General features: G+C 55.2%; 1 protein-coding gene across 4 annotated transcripts; it reads right to left on the minus strand.

Annotated features, from left to right (window-relative positions):
- Positions 1-257: 257 nt before the first annotated feature.
- Positions 258-16,725, minus strand: STK35 (serine/threonine kinase 35). 4 transcript variants are annotated; one of them, XM_042891366.1, is made up of 3 exons: positions 16,278-16,725; positions 12,020-12,767; positions 258-335 (listed from the first exon to the last, which is right to left on the minus strand). In XM_042891366.1, exons 1-2 carry the CDS (start codon positions 16,723-16,725, stop codon positions 12,055-12,057), a joined length of 1,161 nt encoding a protein of 386 aa, XP_042747300.1. In that variant the 3' UTR covers positions 258-335; positions 12,020-12,054. The 4 variants fall into 4 exon arrangements, with proteins under 4 accessions (XP_042747300.1, XP_042747298.1, XP_042747297.1 ...); XM_042891364.1 differs by lacking the exon at positions 258-335 and adding an exon at positions 6,461-7,604; XM_042891363.1 differs by lacking the exon at positions 258-335 and adding an exon at positions 11,250-11,500.
- Between the last annotated feature and the right edge of the window lie 1,992 nt (positions 16,726-18,717).

The following is an 18,717-nucleotide window of genomic DNA, read 5'->3' on the forward strand; positions in this document are numbered from 1 at the left end:
GGCACAGAGCACAGCACCTTCTGCACCAGCAGACAGAACTGCAGCCTGTGCCCTGCTTATTATCACCTGCCTGAGGCTGGCACATCAACCTGCACTGGGCACAGGGATGCAGAAGCATGTAGAGGTGCTCAGAGCACAGCTGTGTACCTGAGGCTCATCCACTGGGCTGGGGCAGACTGCAAAGCCCCGGCTTTGGTGGCAGGAGGGTGGAGGTGAAGTCAACTCATCCATCTCTGCTGCTCGCAGGCTGGTCCCCAGGGAAGCGCAGGCTTTGGCAGCTCTAAGTGGGGCTGGAGGCGGATGCAATTCTGGAGAACAAGATTCCCATGCAAAACCTTAAGGAAAAAAAAAAAATATTAAAGTTCTTGGCTGAAAGGCTTGTTTAAAGATTTCATCTCTGGCAGAGGAAATAACGTCTTAATTCGTTCCCTTGCTGCTGCCTCCCAATGCATCTCTTTGCAAGTGCTCGGTTCCCAGAGGAGCACAGGCCATTAGTTCTGCCAGGAAACAAGCTGGGGATGAGGGTCTTTTGTTAGAGGAGCTGATACCCACCTGCACTGTGTGCAAAGCAGCAGGCACCCTGTGCAGCCCCACCAGTGTGTGTGCTTGGGTGGATGCCAGGCAAAAATACATCTGTTTTCCTGCCTTGGTTATCTTTCTTTTCTGAAGCAGTGGTTTTATTTGGGGGGGAGGTTTGGGTGATGCTTCTTGCCTGCCTCACTGCCCTGGGTATCACAGCATCCCTAGGGCTGTTGAGAGGGATTTCTGCAGGAGAAAGGATGGAGTGGCTGTGCTGGAGAATGTTACAGTGCTGTGGGCAATGGGGCAGGGGCTATTTAATGAGTGACACCCCACTGCCATCCACAGTGGGGAGGCAGTGGCAGAGCACCAGAGCCGCCCCATCCCTGTGCCCATGACCCACTGTTGTCCTCCTGCAGCAATATGGCATGGGCAGCAGAGCCCGCGCTCACCAGCGTGCCCTCGTGTCATTGTCACCTCTTCCAGCATGAAGAGCCCTGTCTGAGTCATCCCCCAGCTAAACGCAGTGTGTGGGCTTGCGCAGCGTTAGGCTGTTCATCCTCTACTTGCTGCAGCCTGACACTGGGTAGAACAGCTATTCATCAGCTCAGGGATGAGGCGAGATGGATGTCCTGTGCTGCAGCGTGAGCTTCGTTCTCCTCCCACCCACGGGACCGGAGTGGTCCAGCATGGACGACTGAAGTGCTCACTGCCTGGAAAGCTCGAGAGATCTTGAGAGAAATATGGACTTGTGCTTTGCACCGACTGACTTCATGCTCCTGTTCTACAAGTGCTGGAGCCTCTGTGGAGTGCAGGCTCTTGAAAATGTTTCCACCACGTGTGTCACAGCAGCTCTAGGGAGAGGGAGGACGCAGCGGTGACGGCAGCATCTCGCGGCTGCTGATGTTTGGTCTTTCTGGTGGCCTTGGGGCTGTGGTGGCCATGGTGGCTGTTGATTGTCTCTTTGGTGCCTATCCTGCCCTGGCCCTGCTGCCTTTCTCCTGCTTACAGCTTTGCCATGTGCAGCTCTTGCAGGTGCACGTGCCTGGCTGATGAAAGGCCAGGAATTGTTGGGGTGTATTTTTTCAGCTCTCAAGTAACTGAAGTGTCTTTTTGGAGTTTAGCAGCCCTCTTTGCATATGAAATAGGTCTCCAGAGAGCAAATCCAGAGTGAAATGTTTCTCCTTGTGACTGACACCAAGCTCTTTCTGCTAATGATGTTTAAAAGCTTTTTGCCTGTCGGCTGCATGGTCACCTGTTCCTGCACCTTCACTGTGCAGTGTGGTGGCACACGTGCCAGCTGACCTGGCCTCCCCAAGCTCCATCACCACATCTGCAGGAACCAAGCTAACAACACTGTGTTGTTGAGGGCATTGGAGCACAGCTTGTCATGGGGGCAGCTACCTCTCCAGAAGCAAAGCATGTTTTGCCATCCCCCCCCTAACCAGTGTAGCTTTAAAATGGGGAAATTCCAGCAGCATTTTCTGCTGCAAACCCTTATGCTGCTCCAAGGAGGTTGGGGAGCACCAAGGGACCAATGGTCCATCCATGCATGTGCTCGGCCAGTGGGAAATGGGCTGAGGGGGCAGCTGCACTGGTGATTGTCTTGTTACACAGACAGGGGTCTGGTTTTGACAAACTGTTCTAGGAAATATAAGAAAGCAGGACTTCTTGAGGGCTGCACTCTGGAAAGCAGCTGCTACAGCTGTGCCCTGGAAGGACTTGTGCTCCTGGTACAGAAGAGCTGGGCTTTGCTGGGTGTGTGCTTTCACATAAGCTGATGATCCACTTGTGCTGTAGGTGTTACCACTGCTTGCAGCCAACCCAGAGATCCTGCAGCTTCTCCAGCCTCTTCCCCCCCCTGCAGGAAGGTTGCTCCAAGGTGGGACTGGGGCTCCGAACACCAGGGCTGCCCTCACTGTGTGTCACCCACAGATTATGCCCTTCAGCCCCAAGGTTCCCCACTTGGTGCCTGGAGCTCCTGGCAGGAACACAACTTGCTCCCAGCACTTGCCTGTTAACACTGTGGCAGCTGGGGCCAGCCAGCCCCATGGGGCTGGAAGCATCTGCTTTGGGTGTCTGTTTGCAGCAATTATGCAGCACAGCAGTGATGGCTGGGCAAGGGGAGCTGTCACACAAGGGCACAGCTTGGCCTCGTGTCCCTTTGCCTGCTCAGGGGTGGCCTCATGTCCTTGGCACTCAGGACATCACTGGCTGCCTTTCCCTGCACGAAGGAGGGTTTCTTGTTGTCACAGCTCATCTTCTCTGAGCTCTTCCTATTGTTGGATGCCAATGGTGGCATGGGGGCTCCAGATGCTGTGAAGGGTGAGTTTTGGCTTGTGGATCTAGAGCATCTGTGCAAGGACAGGCTGTGTTTGGTAGCTACTGAAGTATCAGCTCTGTGGGGTATTTTCCTTGGTGGTGGCAGGCAGGGCTGCTCATTCTTTTTGCCTCTCCAAGTCCAACCGTGGTGGATGTAACCCCCTCTAATTGTGTGGGGAGTCCTGCCCATACAAACGTGTTGCCAACAGCACAGCTGGGAACAAATGCACGGAACTCTATTTCAAATGGTGTGGCTTTTCAACCCCATCAAACAACTTTATTCACACAAACGTCTCTTAATTTACAAAGCCTCTGCCACTCATACACATCAGGGTATCCACAGTGTTCAAAACTTAAATAGAACGTCTCACACCAACCCGAGTAAACCAAGTACAAAAAAAAACATTTATATAAAGTTGTTTACACATAGGTCCTAGATCACCAGCTTCTGTGCAAGGGAAAAAAAAAAAAAAAAAGGGAAGTAATACAGGTTCATTTACTAATATTATTAACTTTACTTTGGAGTCTGGGTTTAAGCCTTCTGCCTTCAGGGGGGAGGGGTGTCCCCATGCCCCACAGGTGGGACGTGGCATTGTCACACTGCAGCATGGAGCAAGCAGCTCATGTTCCTCCCATGGCAATCAGCAGGCTTAAACCCAGCCTCGGTACTGCATACAGAGGAGACATACGACGCACACAACAGAGGATTTCCACAACGATGGTAAATGCTTGTTTAAAATCTTATTGCTCCAGAAAGGCTCTGGGAGCCTCTGATATGTGAAGGAGCTGGGTCCTGAGGAGTAAAGGAAGACCACAAGGGTAACTCTTATCTGTCACTAGCACCGTTAAGCCTCAAACACAGCAGCACAGGGGAGCTCACCTAACCCCTCTGCTCTGCTCTCCACAGACCGACGCTGCCTGCAGAGCTGCCTGCACACCCACATGGTGCTGACAGCCAGCCCTGCTGCAGGCTGGTGCAGATAACGTGTTCCCCAATCCTCCTGAGGCTTGGCTTGTTCCCCACCCCCCAACCCACCTCCCTCTTGTAAACAGCAGTCAGAAGTAAACAGTTTCATACAATCACCCCCAGCGCTGGGCTCAGCTTGGACCCCGCAAAGCCCAAAGGGCAGCGGAAGGGCACTGGATCCCCCCCATGACAGCAACCCCCTCCATACTTGGATGCTTTGCTCCAGCCAGGAGGATGGAGTTGCCCTGGTCCCAGCCTTGGAGTTGCTATCCTAAGCTTGAACATTCCCAGCGATGCAGCTCAATGCCAAAAACTCCCTCCGCAGGGTTCAGCCCGCAGAAGATGCTCGACAGTTCCAGGTGGGCAGAGACACCCGATGCTGCCACCTCGCTCCACAGAACAAGTTTGGTCTGGGCTAAAGCAATTGGAGGAGAGGTGCTAGGAGCTGTAAACACAAGGCAGCTTCGTCCAGGAATCGAGCGCAAACAGCAGCAAAATCATCAGGGAGAAATGCTTTGAAAAGGGCAAATTAACAGGGAAACATCCATGTTGGCCAAAGGCTAGCAGCCTAGGGCTTGTCCTCGGAAGTGTTTGCTAACTCCTAAGTAAGGCACTACGGTCTAGCTCGCTAACATCAAGCTGCTTTACAAACACATCTGAAATGCAAAAGCTGAGGTGAAGACGTGTGGTTTGAAGATGGCCTGAACCTGCAATGGGCCAGGAGGGGGTACTTTCCCCAGTGCTCACCTCCCACCTCCATGTCCTGCGTGCAGACCTCCTGCTGGAAAGCTGGCTTCTCCCAGCAAGGTACCCTTCCAGAAGAGTAAACCATGAGGGGGGTATAGCCTCCTGCATGCACCAGTTCATGCCAGGGACAGTCACTAAGCAACAAAGGCTCTATTGGGTGGAGGAATGAAGGTTTGGAGTAGGGCACTAACACTGTACTGTGAACAAGAGAGATCAGTTCTCAGCTCACCATGGCCCTTGGGGCAATGCTAGGCATGAGTGGGGCCATCCAACTCTGCCCAGGGGAAGGGCAATGCCAACAGTTGGGGGGGGGCAGTGGGATCCAAGGGACCCCCTTCTGCCTGAGCCCTGGCGCTGTGGAGGCTGAACAGTGGCAGTGATGCTGCCCCCCAGACTGATGCTGACAGCGTCAGCTCAGCAGGGAACATTTTAGCTTGTCCAGGCCCCAGAGGTTGGAAAAGAGGTGGTGCTGTACACTGCATTTACAGTGAGCAATGTCTAAAGACAAGCAACACAGCCCCAGAGTGTTAGTGTTGCTACAATATAGGCAAAGAGACTGAGTGTTAACTGATCGGCCTGAGGTTCCAGTCTCCTTACCTGAGCTGTATTGACTGCAACCAAGCAACTACAACCAGCTTTACTTTATTGAGACAGTTACCTAGAAGGAAAAAGTGTTTTACAGCAGGCCAGGATCCAGCCCATGAGCCACTGAGGCCAAACCTTCTCTCCCAAGCACCGCTCCTCACAACTGAAGTTTGGCACCAAGTGGCTCAGAGTAGTGGGTTGTTTTCAGTTTCTCGTGTACGCAGCCGAAATGTACCTACACACTCCCCATTAGCTGTGTGCCCCTAACAAACATCTCTATGACATCCAGATTAGGGAGACAAGGCTCTGCCCCTCGCAGGGCAGTGCTGACTCCCCACTGCCTTTCCAGCTTATGCTACTCTACCTAACAACAGCTGTTTCTAGTGCAGGCAGCATGCACCTACCCAGAAGCTGCCTGGCTGTGAAGACATTCTACTGCTTGCAATGCACTCTCTGTAAGACTCACCTCTAAAGCAATGCACTCCAGATGCAAACCCATTTCCTAGGTGGAAACAATAGCTTTAAAACCCAACCTGTGCCCGGCTGGGCTCAGCAATCCTGTCTGGCAGCAGACCACAGCTGCCTATTAACTCTTGTAAAGTCCAACTGCAGAGCAGGGGGACATGGGGAGAGCTGGGCAGGGCAGCTCTGTGTTCTGGATCTCATTCAATAGTCTAGGTGAGCACGATAAGTGCCCAGCCTGTGCCCTTGCAGCTCCCCTGTGCCCCCCAAACACCGCTCACCAACAAAACAAACACCCAAACATTTCACATTGCCAGAGATCCTGAAGACCGAGGATCTTTTGTATTGTCACCTTCCCTTATCTTGTTGCACGTAATGGAGATGATGGGTCCCTGGTAAATAAACCTGCAGGAAAAACAAGAAAGGAGAAACAGAGATCAGATATGTGCATGGTTTTGTCCCTGTTACTGCAGTGAGACTTTCCTCCCCTTAGCCACCTTTAATTAATTAACTTCATTATACCGCCTGTAGGATGTTAGTTCTTCAGTTAGGAGATGCTGTGCACTGGAGGAAGATACAATCAATCACTGAATTGGGAATTGGGGAACTCTGCACATGCAGCAGGGATATTTAGGTTCACTATTAGGAAGTTGTTCTTTATGATAAGGGCAGGGAATCAGTAGCACAGGCTGCCCAGAGGTGAGGTGGGTTCCCCATCCCTGCAGGCACTCAGGTCAGGCTGGGGGCTGTGAGCACTGATGGAGCCGTGGGTGTCCCTGTGCACTGCTTGGGGCAGATGGCCTTTAAGGGTCAATTCCAACTCAAACCATTCTACAACCCTTGTGGCTCCCTTCCAACTCAGGGTATTGTATGATTTTTTTAAGCAAATTTTAACTGAAGGAATGGGCTGCAAGGTAAAGCCTCAGCACTGCCCGTGATGGCACTGTCCTTGAGGACCTGTATGTGACTGAGCACAGAACACACCAGGACTTTGGGGTCACACTGAACCTCTCGTACTGTGCGTCAGCAGCAGCTCAGGCTCTTGAGTGCTCTGCAAGAGGCTGCTAAAATCCACTTGGATGCAACCAAGAGCAGTGCCACACTCTGTGCAGCCCCTGAGGATGCTCAGAGCCTGGATTTTGGGGCAGGAGGGGCAACCCTGCACCGCGCTCAGGGAAGGCAGAGCTCAGCTTTGCACAGAAGCTTTTTTTCTCCTGGTTAAACAATGCACAAACCTTCAAACCTAGGGCAGCATGCTGCTTCATGACATAGTTTTCCCCACAACTAACAGCAGTTGAATCTTCCCCAAAACTTCAGCTCTGAGAAACATAACATGGAGAAAATGGGGAATTTGGTTTTCCCTTCATGGTGCTGGGAGCACAGCCATGTCCCCCCAGCTCCACAGACAAACTGTGCCATAACCACTACCCAGCAAATGATTCAAATCCCTTAGTCCCAGGAAATCCCATTAAAGAAATCCACGCCTGCAGAATCTACTTTTAAAGGAAGGGGCCAGGGCTGCCTGCACTCAGCTGGGATCAGAGAGAAGCTGTTCTGTATCTTGTGGGAGGCACTGGGACACCAGGGCAGGAGCAACAGAGTGAAGAATTGTCCGTAAGATTCCTCCTGTGGTACAGCTCCATCAGCAAGTAGGGCTGTGCTGCTGCTATTCACGCCTCCCTGGAGCAGGAGCAGTTCAAGGAAGATCCTGGTCTGACTGCTTCCAAGCTCGCTGCATTGACGCATGCTGTTTCTGGGCTTGTTCAAGAGCTTTTAATACCCCTGCTGACGCCACTTCCAGTTTTAATCAGCTCGAATGTTCGCTCAGCATCAGCAGAACATGAACCAGCAGCCCACAGCCCTCACGCAGCACTGATGAGGATGACACTAACGTGCAGCTTACGGCAGATGGAGATGAGAACGTGGTCCTCAGGGTAGCAGAGGGTCTCACCAAGGCATGAAGACATAAGCTGGCAGCTCCTTGTGCACACATCATCCAGCCCTGCGTGGGGATGCAGGGTGCGAGGGAGGGGGCTGAGAGCCCACTGTACCCCCACATCCTCCCACAAACACACGTGCAGGGCTCCTTGGCAGCTCCCTTCAATCCAACCCCAGAGCCTTCCCTGAAGGGATGTGGGACTCACAGCAGCAAAGCCACGTGTTGCCAGAGGTGCAGCCACCCAGCCCTGCCCAGGGCTCTGCTCCTCTCCAGATGGATGTGACACTGCCTGAAGGGTGCCCTGCAGGGTGGCCCAGAGGTGCTGCAGCTGCTGCCACGGCCAAGAGGAACTAACCATGCTGCTGTCACCCCATGGCTTGCTCTGTCCATGCCAGGACTGACAAACCATGCCCAACATTTCCCTGACACGCTGATGAGGTCCCTTCCCGCAGCATCAGGGCACTTTTACTGATGCCCTAACAGACACAATGTACCCAAACACAGCAGCCTTCTCGCTGGCAGCTCACAGCCAGAGCTGTTTCTGACGTGCACTGATCCCTGCCCTTCAGAGGTGGATTCCTACAGGTCAGCTGCTTACTGACAGCGCTCAGGTGTCTGTGCAGATGTGCTCATCAGAGAGAGGTGCCACTGCACAGATGAGCTTGCTCAGTATCAGCCCTGCTGCACTGATTCTATGATTTTGCAGATGCAAACAGAACAAGGCAAATGCCAGCAGTTACTTTCAGCTGCCACCAGAAAGTGTCAGAACATGGGGCAAAGCTGAGGGCAGCACCTCTGCTCAGCCCGAATCACTCTGCATTCACATTCCCGCCTGCTATCCCAAAAATCCTGTTTCACTACAGAATATGACTTACAGAACAAGCTGCCTTCCACACTGAACAAAACTACTGCAGTTTGGCATCTTACAGAAATTAAAAGTACACATTTTCTTACGTGTTAAATTGTGGCGGTGGGCGATGCTGCCCTTTGTGATCCCTTTCTTTCTGTGACAGGATTAGTGAGCAGCACACAGACTCCCATTGCACCACACACCTCAACGACTTCCTGGGTGTGCTGTGTGGAGCCAGGTGTTGCATGATCTACACGAATCTTCTCCAATTCAGGACATTCTATGCATCTAAGGATCTATGAGCTTGGCTAATGAGTGCCCAGTGCATCCTGCACAAACACTGCCTGGGAAGGCAGCTATGAGAATGATGGGCATAGACAGTGACACCCACAAGGGGACCCAGGGGAAGAGGAGATGAGGGCAGAGCTGCAAGAAACCAACCCAGCAAGGAGGGGACTTGCACCTGTGCGTGAGCTCCAACTGCTGATGGGTGAATGGAGGTCCCTAGGGAGCAAGGGCAGCAAGGCACAGCAAAACAACTCCAGATCCAGCTGCTTTTCAGTTTACAGAACCTTGCTGTATCAGTAAGGAAGGGCGAAATACTGCTTTTGCTGCAGTCGGGGCTGGGCTGTCACATGGCAATCAGGAGGCTATCAGCAGGTACTCAGCACAACCCAACCACTGATGTATAAGAAAGGCTTTTGACCCTTTGCCCAAAAAGGCACATCTGTGGGAACAGCAAACTCAGGTTTGGATAAACCAGTACTTCAGGAGATGAGGAAGCAACACTCAGAAAAGATGTTATCCCCAGGGAATGCCACCCACCTCTGCAGGACATGCTGCTGCCTTGGGGGGCAGGCAGTGATAAGCTCATCTAACCCCGGCTCAGCTGAAAGCAAGGCCAGAAGCACTGTGCTGGCTGGGAGCTGACACCAAATCCTTCTGTTTTGCAAGATAACAGAATAAGAGGCACGGCGAGCAGCAGGTCTGTGCAGCATCCGCAGCAGGACTGAAGGCAGAGCTGCTGGGATGCAAAGCACGATCAGAAGAGATGAAGGATGGGGGAAAATCTGATTTCCGGGATCAGGGTTACAGTTTTCCAGGTCATGATGTGGGCCAGGTCTGCACAGGGGCTGGGGCTGTTGGAAAGGGGACCTCACTGCCCAGTCCTGCACTGCACGCGATGCCCAAAGTAAGCAGGCAGAGGTTACTTCAGTTTCCCGGTCAACTTAAATTACCTGAGAGCAGAATTCAGGCCCTGCCCTAAATCCCATTTTAAGCTTCTCAAGCTTCCGATTTAAGCTTTGCATTAAATGAAAGCCCCACAGAGGTAGGCTGGTTTGAACATACGCACACACGATGCATTCAGAAGCCCTATAGGAAAAGCACCCAGACAATTCCACTGCCCTACAAAAGCACACAGGAGGAATGCTCCTGCTGCACAGTGCACTGCTGTGGGTTTGCAGGGAGCATACGGCCAGTGCCAGGCTCCTATCTGGGCCACGCTGCCTTATGTAAGCACAGCATCTCCACTGCAGCTGCGTCACCCCCAGACAATCAGTGGCAGCTCATGGCGGACGGATGGAGGGGGGGGGGGCTGAGAAGGCAGCTGAGTTTTATGCAAACAGCCCCAGGGTAGGACTGTCCCCTCCATGTTTGTTATCCCTGCGTGTACTATTCTGCAGATATGCGCAGGATGAATTTTCCCCGGAGGGCAAAGGCTGGTTGCATAACCCAGCAGCATCGTGTCAGCGGGGCGAGTGATCGCAGATGGCAGCAGCAAAGCCTGACCCTCCCTGCACAGCCCCAGCTCTGAGCAGGCACATCCCTGCCCTGCTAAAAGCCTCATCCCTTGCCCCAGGGTGCAAGGTGGGGTGCCTTGCTTTGCACCCAGGACTTCTTCACACCTGAAGCACTCGCATTGCTACAGGTCATGGCCCTGCTCTAATCCCCAACCCACGTTCACACCAGGACCAGCACCAAACCCCAGCCCCTGGCAGACTCTGTCACATCACATCAATTAGTTGCGGTGGAAATTTCGAGGGATTTAGTGCATTTTGTGCTAGGAGAGGAAAGGAGGTGGTTCACGGACCAATTTGGACAAACCAGGAGGGATGACACCACACCTACCAAAGGAGCTTCCCATTTCTGTATTCCTGTTTCTCTGGGGTTCACTTCAAGCACTTTCTACAGAAGGTAAGAGTGCCACGAGTTGGATAAGCCCCAGCAGCCCATCCCCTAAAAGCACATTCCATACTGGCTGCTGGAGCGCAGCAGTCCCAGGCAGAGGACCACCAAGAGATGCTGGAGGCAGCACAGAAGCTACGTGGCACACCACAAAGCAGTGTGTGCAGACTCTGCACGGATGGCACATCATTCCTCATGAGCTTGGGAACACTCAGATGAGCAGCAAGGAGAATTTGGAGCACCTCCTGCCAAAGTGGCCTTGCCTTCCCCATTGCACCCTGCAATGGCAGTGGATGGCACACAGCCATTGACCACAAAGCTGACAGCTGGGTGTGTGCCAGTGACAGCAGCAGTTCTGGCTCTCTTTGCCCTCTTGTATCTGTGCTTCACTTTGATCCAGAAGGATCTGTTTGGTTTCTGGTAAGAGTCAGGGAGCAGCACCATCCAGCTCTGAAGCAGCCTGTGAAAGACCAGGGCTGGAAAGATATCTGCCTCACCCTGTAATCTGTCATTTTCCAGTTTCATTGAAGTGTTTGGCCAGGAGAATCCCATAGTAACAGCTCTTGTTTACAGACAGCTTTACCATAAAGGCAGAACTGCTCATTCCTTTGGTGTCACTGCTGAGTGACACAACCAGCTATCCCACATCCATGGGTGTCCTTCCAGACCTCCACTAAGGACCAGGACGCAGCAGAAGCCAAGTTCAGGACTATTTAGAACCTGAGCCTGGGGGAAAAGGGAGGGACTCTGCATGAACTAAGCTCCATCTGAGCACAGATGTTCTGTAAGCTTCCTTCCTGAGCAGACCCAGATCTCAGCTCGGATGTTAAACACCAAAGCATCCCACTGGGTTTATGCAACTGTGCTTGGCACTGAAGTCCTGCCTTTAGCAAGGAAATGAAATGAGATGGATGCACATGCTCTGCAAGTGAAAGCAAGGAAAACAGTCACGTCTGTGCCAGAACCCACCTGCCACTCAGCTCAGTGCCTCCCCTGCAGGCCAGCCAAGACCTGAGCTGCCCTACCCTAATATCAGTGGGGAAGGAGCACCGTATTTGAGAGATAAGAGCTCTCATAGCTTTGCTGAAATCACAGCACATGGAGGAGACAGAAGGGGCAGCTCCTTCCCTGTCTCTGGAAGGGACCAACACACCCAAAGCTGATGCCAGGTGTTCAACATGCTTCCCCAGCCCAGCCCCAAGGAGCAGAGCTGTGCCTGGGCTTTGGGCAGCACCAGGACATGCAGCTGCTCATTGCTTCTCACCTCTACTGTACTGCTGCAACAGAATAGGTGGGAAAAAAAGCACCACTCAGAAACAGAGCTCTGATGAGTCACTATAGAAATAGCTCTGGGAACATAAAGGACTCCATTGTGTCACTACAAAGTGCATTAACAGGCTGGACAGCAGACAGAATAATATAAAAACTACCGATCACTTACCCAGCTGCAAAGCACAGCAGTGCCCTGCCCTGAATTTAAGCAGCACATGTAACCTGGTCCATTCTGGTTTCAAGCTCAAAGGCATCAGGTCGATCCTGCGGGTTAGCAGCCAACATGTCTTTCAGAAGCTGCTTGATGCCCTCAGACATGGAAGTCCTGCGTTTCTGAGGGATGTGCAGCTCCATCTTTGGGTTTTCTAGCAGCGCTTCCCCGACGGGCACGATCTCAGTCCCCTGCTTGATGTAAGTCCCCAGCAGCTCCCTCTTGGTCTCAGCATCAATGAAGGTGAGCCTCTCAATCATGGCCCAGATGATGATACCGAGGGCGAAGATGTCAGCCTTGGCAGTGTAGTGCCCCTCCCAGACCTCGGGGGCCATATAGAAATCAGAGCCACAAGCCGAAGACAGCCAGTACTTGTTCACATTCACATTTCTGTTCTCGTGGCCACCCTTCTTGCCTCGAGCTGTCAGACCAGCACAGACCTTGCTGAGCCCAAAGTCAGCCACCTTGAGAACGGGGGTGCCGGACTTCTCTGTGATCAGGATGTTGTCTGGCTTCAGGTCCCGATGGACAATGTGGTTCTTGTGCAGGAAGGCGATGGCACTGGTGAGCTGCAGCATGAAGCTCCTGTTGGTGGCAGGGTCGGGTCGTCGTGAGAGCACGTACTGGTTGAGGTCCCCCCCCTCACAGAACTCCATGACGAACCAGAGGTAGCAAGGCTCCTCCGCGTAGCCCAGGATCCTCTCACCTTACCAAAATGGAGCAAAAAGAAACAAAGAGTGAGTTCTGACAGGCACATTGGAAGGTGTCCACACTAACTCAGAACAAGGGCAAGACACGAGGCTGGTTTATGAAGATAGTAAAGGTTTTAGGAACGAGATGCACTGGGGCAGGCTGCCCAGGGAAGCAGTGGAGTCACCCACACACCCAACACTGCCAGGGCCAGAGTCCTGCAGCACACCAGCTGCTCTCAGGCCAGATGCACGCTGCTTAGGCACTGTCTTTGTGCTGAGAGAGCTCTGCCCCTTTCCTACAGCTCTAGTGAAACACCAACAGGTCTTCAAAGAGAACAAACTGGAAGCTCAAGTAGCCAACTATGTTTAAGTGCAATCTCAGCCATGCTGATGGATCCAACTGCCTCTACCACAGTCAGCAAAGCACAGGCAAGTCTGAGTGTCTGGAAACCACTTCAAGAACTCCACCTACTTTACCAAGTTATTTTTTTCTCTCTTAGCAAAGGCCTGCAGATCATCTGGGAAAGCAAACTCCCAGCAGCAGGTAGAGCCAAGCACTACCAGCACCATCGAGCCCCAGGCTCTCTGGCATCCACAATGGTCAGCGATTGGTGTGGGTGGGAATACTGGTTATTTGCACAAACAGTCTGTATCCATGGCTACTGCTATGGAAATCAAATCCTGCACAACACAAAGATTTGGCTGCACCTCCCCGCCCTCAGCAGAGCATGAGGAGTAGAGCTGGGATGTGGGGTGGAGGGGGGGGAAGGGAGGCAACAGCTCCCACCTGGGGTCTGCAAAATGCTGAGCACAGTGCCTAGCACGAGGGATCAGGGAGCTCCTGTCAGCCTGCAGCACGAGGAACCACAGCAGTGCCATGTGCACAGAGATGGGAGCATCACAGCACAGAACACAGGTGGGAGGAGACAGCATTTCCCAGCAGCCCCATCCCAAGGGGAAAGCAGCAAAGACCCGCTGGCTTTGACATGCTGAGGTTTGGGCTCAGCATAACAAAGGCTCAGATTCAAGATGTGGCCCCACAGCTCCGCAGGCACAGGGAGGACGCCGCTGACCCAGCAGTAGCTGGGAGCACGGTGCACTTCACTTTGGGTGGAGCGCTGCTGGGAGAGGTTGAAGCCAAGAGTAATATTTCCTCATTTTCCTTCTATAATGTGAAAGTGTTTGAGTTGTTAAATCATCTTCCTGCCATCAAAACAAACAGCTTTAAACATAAAGAGCTGGCAAGCCACTTCTTAAAGATGAGAGTTTAGCAAGAGAAGCTGCCAAGAGCTGAAGGGATACAGACAAGAGCCCAGAGCTCCGGCACCAAGTGTGCAACCCTCCATCCCCACAGCCACTACCCTGCAGCCTGTCCTGGGAGCTCATTAGCAGCTTGCTAATTTGCTTAGCATCACTGGGAACAATCTAATGCCAGCAGAACCAGCCTCCCACTCCCCAGTGCTGCATGGAACCTCTAACTCCCACTGTGCAAAGACGTTGTACTGGAGAGAAGGGAGCCAGCAGCATGAAGCCAGGCACCTGGACCCGTGGGCGACGTGCCATGGAGCACAGCCCCAGCTCTGCTCACTGAACAAAGCAGCTCTGCCCATCGCTGCTGTGTGTCAGGAGCAGCTAACAGTGCACACAGCCATGCACAAGAACCTGGAGGTGTGCACACACTGGGGCACTGAGCACATTGCTCAAGTCCACACCTCTCCTTGAGGCTCAGCACTGCGCACTGCAGTGCCTTTTCACATTCTGCCTCAAATGAGACATGGCATAATCAATTTAACACGATGGAGATGATGGCTGAACGCTGTAGCTGCGACCTGGCATAGCCTGGTATCCCGACAGTTACGCTCCTGATGTAGAAAGAGCCTCAGATTAATCCCCCCCCCACACCCTGAGCCGGGAGCCTTGGCACAGCATCTGTGCAGCCTGTAAATAGCCACGCTGCGGTCGTGCAGAATGGCACGGCTGCACAGCCACGTGCCCATTGCTGCCTCAGCCGGCAGTGCTGTGGGCAAGAAGGGAACACGGGCAGCTCAGGGGCTCTCCTGGCTCTGCTGTAGCAATATTTATCAGTACGGTATCAAAGCCAAAGGTGGGGAAGGTGGTGAGCACAGCCTCTGCCCCTGCCTGGGACCGGCAGATAACACAACTTGGAATGCAGGCACAGAGAGGGAGAAGCTGAAGTGGGACTAAGGCAAGCAAAGCTCTCCCAGCAGCAGGGAGGTAATTCTGCAAGGAATAGAGGGCTCTCCACCTGCCTGCAGATGGGTGGGGAGCACTGACAGCTCCTCAAAAGCCTTCCCTGAGACATGCTGCCTAAGTGGGGCAAGAGACCCCAACCACCAGGAGCTCTCTGTGTGGTAGGCAGGCACCCACTTCACAGGGGTGCACAAAGAATAGGGTAGTGCCCTTCTTGGGGACACTGCCTTGGATGTGCGTGTGAGGAGTGAAAAGAAGCCAGGCTCAGGGCCATGTGGGTCACACACAGGTCCAGAGATGTTCTCAAGGGTTTGGGAGCTGTGGATCTGCTCAGAGGTCAGCTCTGCAGCCTTCCACAAGGGGACACCAAACCCCCAAGGGGCACAGGCATCTGGAGAGGCACTGGGGGCACACAGGAGATGGGGCTCCAGTATTTTTTCACCTCTTCACTACATATTGGCAGAGCTGGGCCTGACAGCAGCCAAAGGAGCAGAGGAAGAGAGCGCTTTGGAGATGTCCCCATCACAGTCATCGGTGGTGGCAGGAGGTGACCCCAGCAGCTGTGTGATGCTGCCAAGGGGACCCAGGGGAAGTGGCAGCCATCCCTCTACAGCAGAGTGATGGAGAAGCAGGGATGATAGAGCACAGAAAATGGTCCCAAAGTTGCCAGAGCCCATGCGAACACAGAGGGCACCACAGAAGTGGGGTCACAGCCTCAGGGCACTTGGAGGAGATGGGGCTGCGCAGGAGCAGGACCGAAGGCACACATAGGGCTGTGGCAGTGGGCAGAGCAGCAGAAATGGGGTGTGATGGAGGGATGGGGAAGGCACAGAGGGATGTGCCTGAGCCTGGAGGTAACAATGGGAACACAAAATAGGAGGGCTGCAGAGGAGGAAAGCAGGAGGAGAGGGGTCCCTGTGAGCAGCAGAGGGAGGGAGAGAATGGGGTCAGGGGACACAGCACAGTGCGGGCAATGCAGGGCTGAGTGGGGGAAAAAGTTGTAAAGTAAAAGAGATGGAGAAGAGCTGAACAAGTTGGGGGCAGCTTGGGGAAAGCAGGGAGGGCTGCCTGAGCGCAGGAGGGATTTAAGCAATGGGGTGACAAAGACGGAGAGAAAGAAAAAGGGTACAATGGGAGCATCCATGGGGAGGCTCCAGAGCTGGAAGGCTGGGGGAGGACATCGGGGGAGCCCAGCAGCCTATAGGAACCGAGCTAGGAGGGAATCCCTAAGAGAGGGGGACACAGGGACGGACCGGGGGATGGGAAACCCGGGCAGGAAGGAGCCGGGGGTCGGGGCAGGTGCGGGGCGGTACCTTTCAGGGAGGTCTCTACCAGCCGCAGGTAGAGCTGGCTGCGCTTGTTGCCGTGGCTCATGCGCTGCCCCAGGCCGTGCCGCTGCAGCACGCACTCCTCGAAGCGCACCACGTTGGGGTGCTGCCGCCTCAGGCTGGTCAGCGCCCAGAACTCGGCCAGCGCCAGCTCCACGTTCTCGGGGGCGTCGCAACGGATCCTCTTCACCGCCAACCGAGCTCCGCTGCGGCTCGACACCGCCTCGTACACCACGCCGTACGCCCCACGGCCGATCTCGGCCAGCAGGCGGTACCGAGGGGCCCCCGCGCCGCTACCGCCCGGCCCCGGGCCCACCGCCGCAGCCTCCTCCTCCTCCTCCGCTACCGCCGCCGCCATGGGGCCGCGCCGCGCAGCCCGCCGCCGCCGCGCCGCCCTTTGTGTCCCTCGGCGGCCGCCGTCCGCCGTTTCCATGGCAGCGCCGCGGGGGGAGCCCCGCTCGCGCCCCCCCCCCCTCGCCCGCCTGGCCCCGCGGAGCGCCGCGCCGGGGAGCGCCGAGCGGGCGAGGGGGCACGCGCCGCCGCATCGGAGGGCGGAAAAGCGCGCCCTGCCGGCCCCTTTAAGCGCTCGGCCAATCGCGGTGCGCCGGGCCGTACCACTGCGCTGTCGGGGGGGGAGCGCGGCGCGGGGCGGGGTGGGGCGCATCCCGCGGGGGGGGAATCGCGGCGAAGACGCGGGGCTGACGGGGCCGTAGGGGTGGGAGGGGCTGCCTGTGCCGTCTGCGGGGCGCCTCGGCGCGGAAGGCGACAAGAGCGGCGCGCGTCCGGCCAGGTGCTCCCCCGCGGGTTGGTGCGCGCGGCGCGGCTGTAAACACCGCGGCCGTGGGGAGCGCTCCGCCCCGGTGGGGTTTGTGGCCTTATGTAACGGTGGGGACGGAACGGCTGTGCGCGGTCGGCCTGCCCCGCTCTATCCGCTGCTGCCGTATCTCCACGTTCTGGAACGCCTGTAGGGATGGTGACATCCGCCCCGCACACCCACACCCACCCTAGGCAATCTGTGCCCAGAGCAGCACCGGTCTTCCCGAGGCGAAATTTCTCCTGATGCCCGACCTGCCCCTCCCCTGCCTCAACGTGAGGCCATTGTGAGCAGAAGCCGCTCCCACCTCCTTTCAGAGAGCAGTGAAGTTCCCCCTGAGCCCGCTCTGCTCCGCACCGCATCCCCCGCCCCGTCATCCCCCCGAAATACGCAGATTAAGACCCTGCGGTGGCTCTGCGGGCTGCACGCACCCAGCGTGGGCATCTCCTGCGTGTGCTTCGAGCTCCGTTCACTTTGGAAGCCCTTCACCTCCCTGCCCGGCAGGCGATGCGGGGCTGCCCCTTTTGCTCCAGCCTACTGCCTGGGGCACAGCGTGCGGCCGACGGCAGCTCAGCACGAGGCAGCCCCGAACACCGCTCACTGCCGCCCTCAGTCCGCAGCCGCTGTCCCTGCGGCTGTCGTCTCCCCTTTCTCTGCTCCGTATCCTCCCCCACCGGGTCCCTCCTTGCACCGCTGCGGGGCCGGGCCGGGAGCAGCCCCCGGGCACAGCCCGGTGCCGCTGACGCTGCGTGCCGCTGCCTCCCACCCGCTGTGCCTCGCACTTTCGTCCTCCTCCTCTCCGAACCCTCTTAGAACTGATGCAGTTAAAGCGAACTTAACTTTTCTATTACCGCTCATTTCTCTTACCCAGGTGCTTAATTACCATTGTCCCAGGGAAATGTCAGCATGACTCACAGGCAGTTTCCCATTAGGAAGAGACGGATGAATATTAATTACGCTCGCAGGTGGGTGGCTTTGGTGGCAGTACCTTTCCCAAAAAGGCCATGTCACCCCCACACCCACCCGGACCGCAGGGACCAGAATGCATCCAGATCTGCACACATAGGAAGTAATGGGGGCTGCGGTGTTTTGGGGATGGGAGAACCCCGATCTCTTCCTGCAGCAAGCGAGGTGGAGGCACCTGCTCCATCCCGTGCCCATGGGGTTAGCTCAGTCTCCAGAAGCCCCAGTCCCTATGGGGCATTACCTGGGGATGGGGATGCTCCAGGTGTGTGCTAGGATCTGATCCTGCTGCCTGCTTTCATGTGCTAGGATCTGATCCTGCTTTTGGGATGCTCCACACTGCAATCCCTGAGCACACACCTGGAGGTGGGGCTCTTGGAGCCGCTAAGGCAGGATGGGAACTAAGTGCACCAGCAGGAGGTTGGGTTTTGGGGACATGCAGGATGAAATAGGGACTGCTGCTGGCTACATGTAATGGTTTCAGTGTGAGAACCCTCTGTGGAACCCTGTGGTGCTCAGTAGTGAGGGTGAAACCTCCCGGGGCTGCCCACACAGCACTGAGGATGCCACTGTGGTTTGCGGCTGCCTTTTGTTCTCGGCTTTGTTCTGCGCCTGCAAACCTTCAGCTGGGGGTGAAAACACACCAGA

This window comes from Lagopus leucura, unplaced genomic scaffold (genome assembly GCF_019238085.1).
Source record: "Lagopus leucura isolate 7727_CA_CO unplaced genomic scaffold, USGS_WTPT01 130-6_obj-0_obj, whole genome shotgun sequence".
NCBI lineage: Eukaryota > Metazoa > Chordata > Aves > Galliformes > Phasianidae > Lagopus > Lagopus leucura.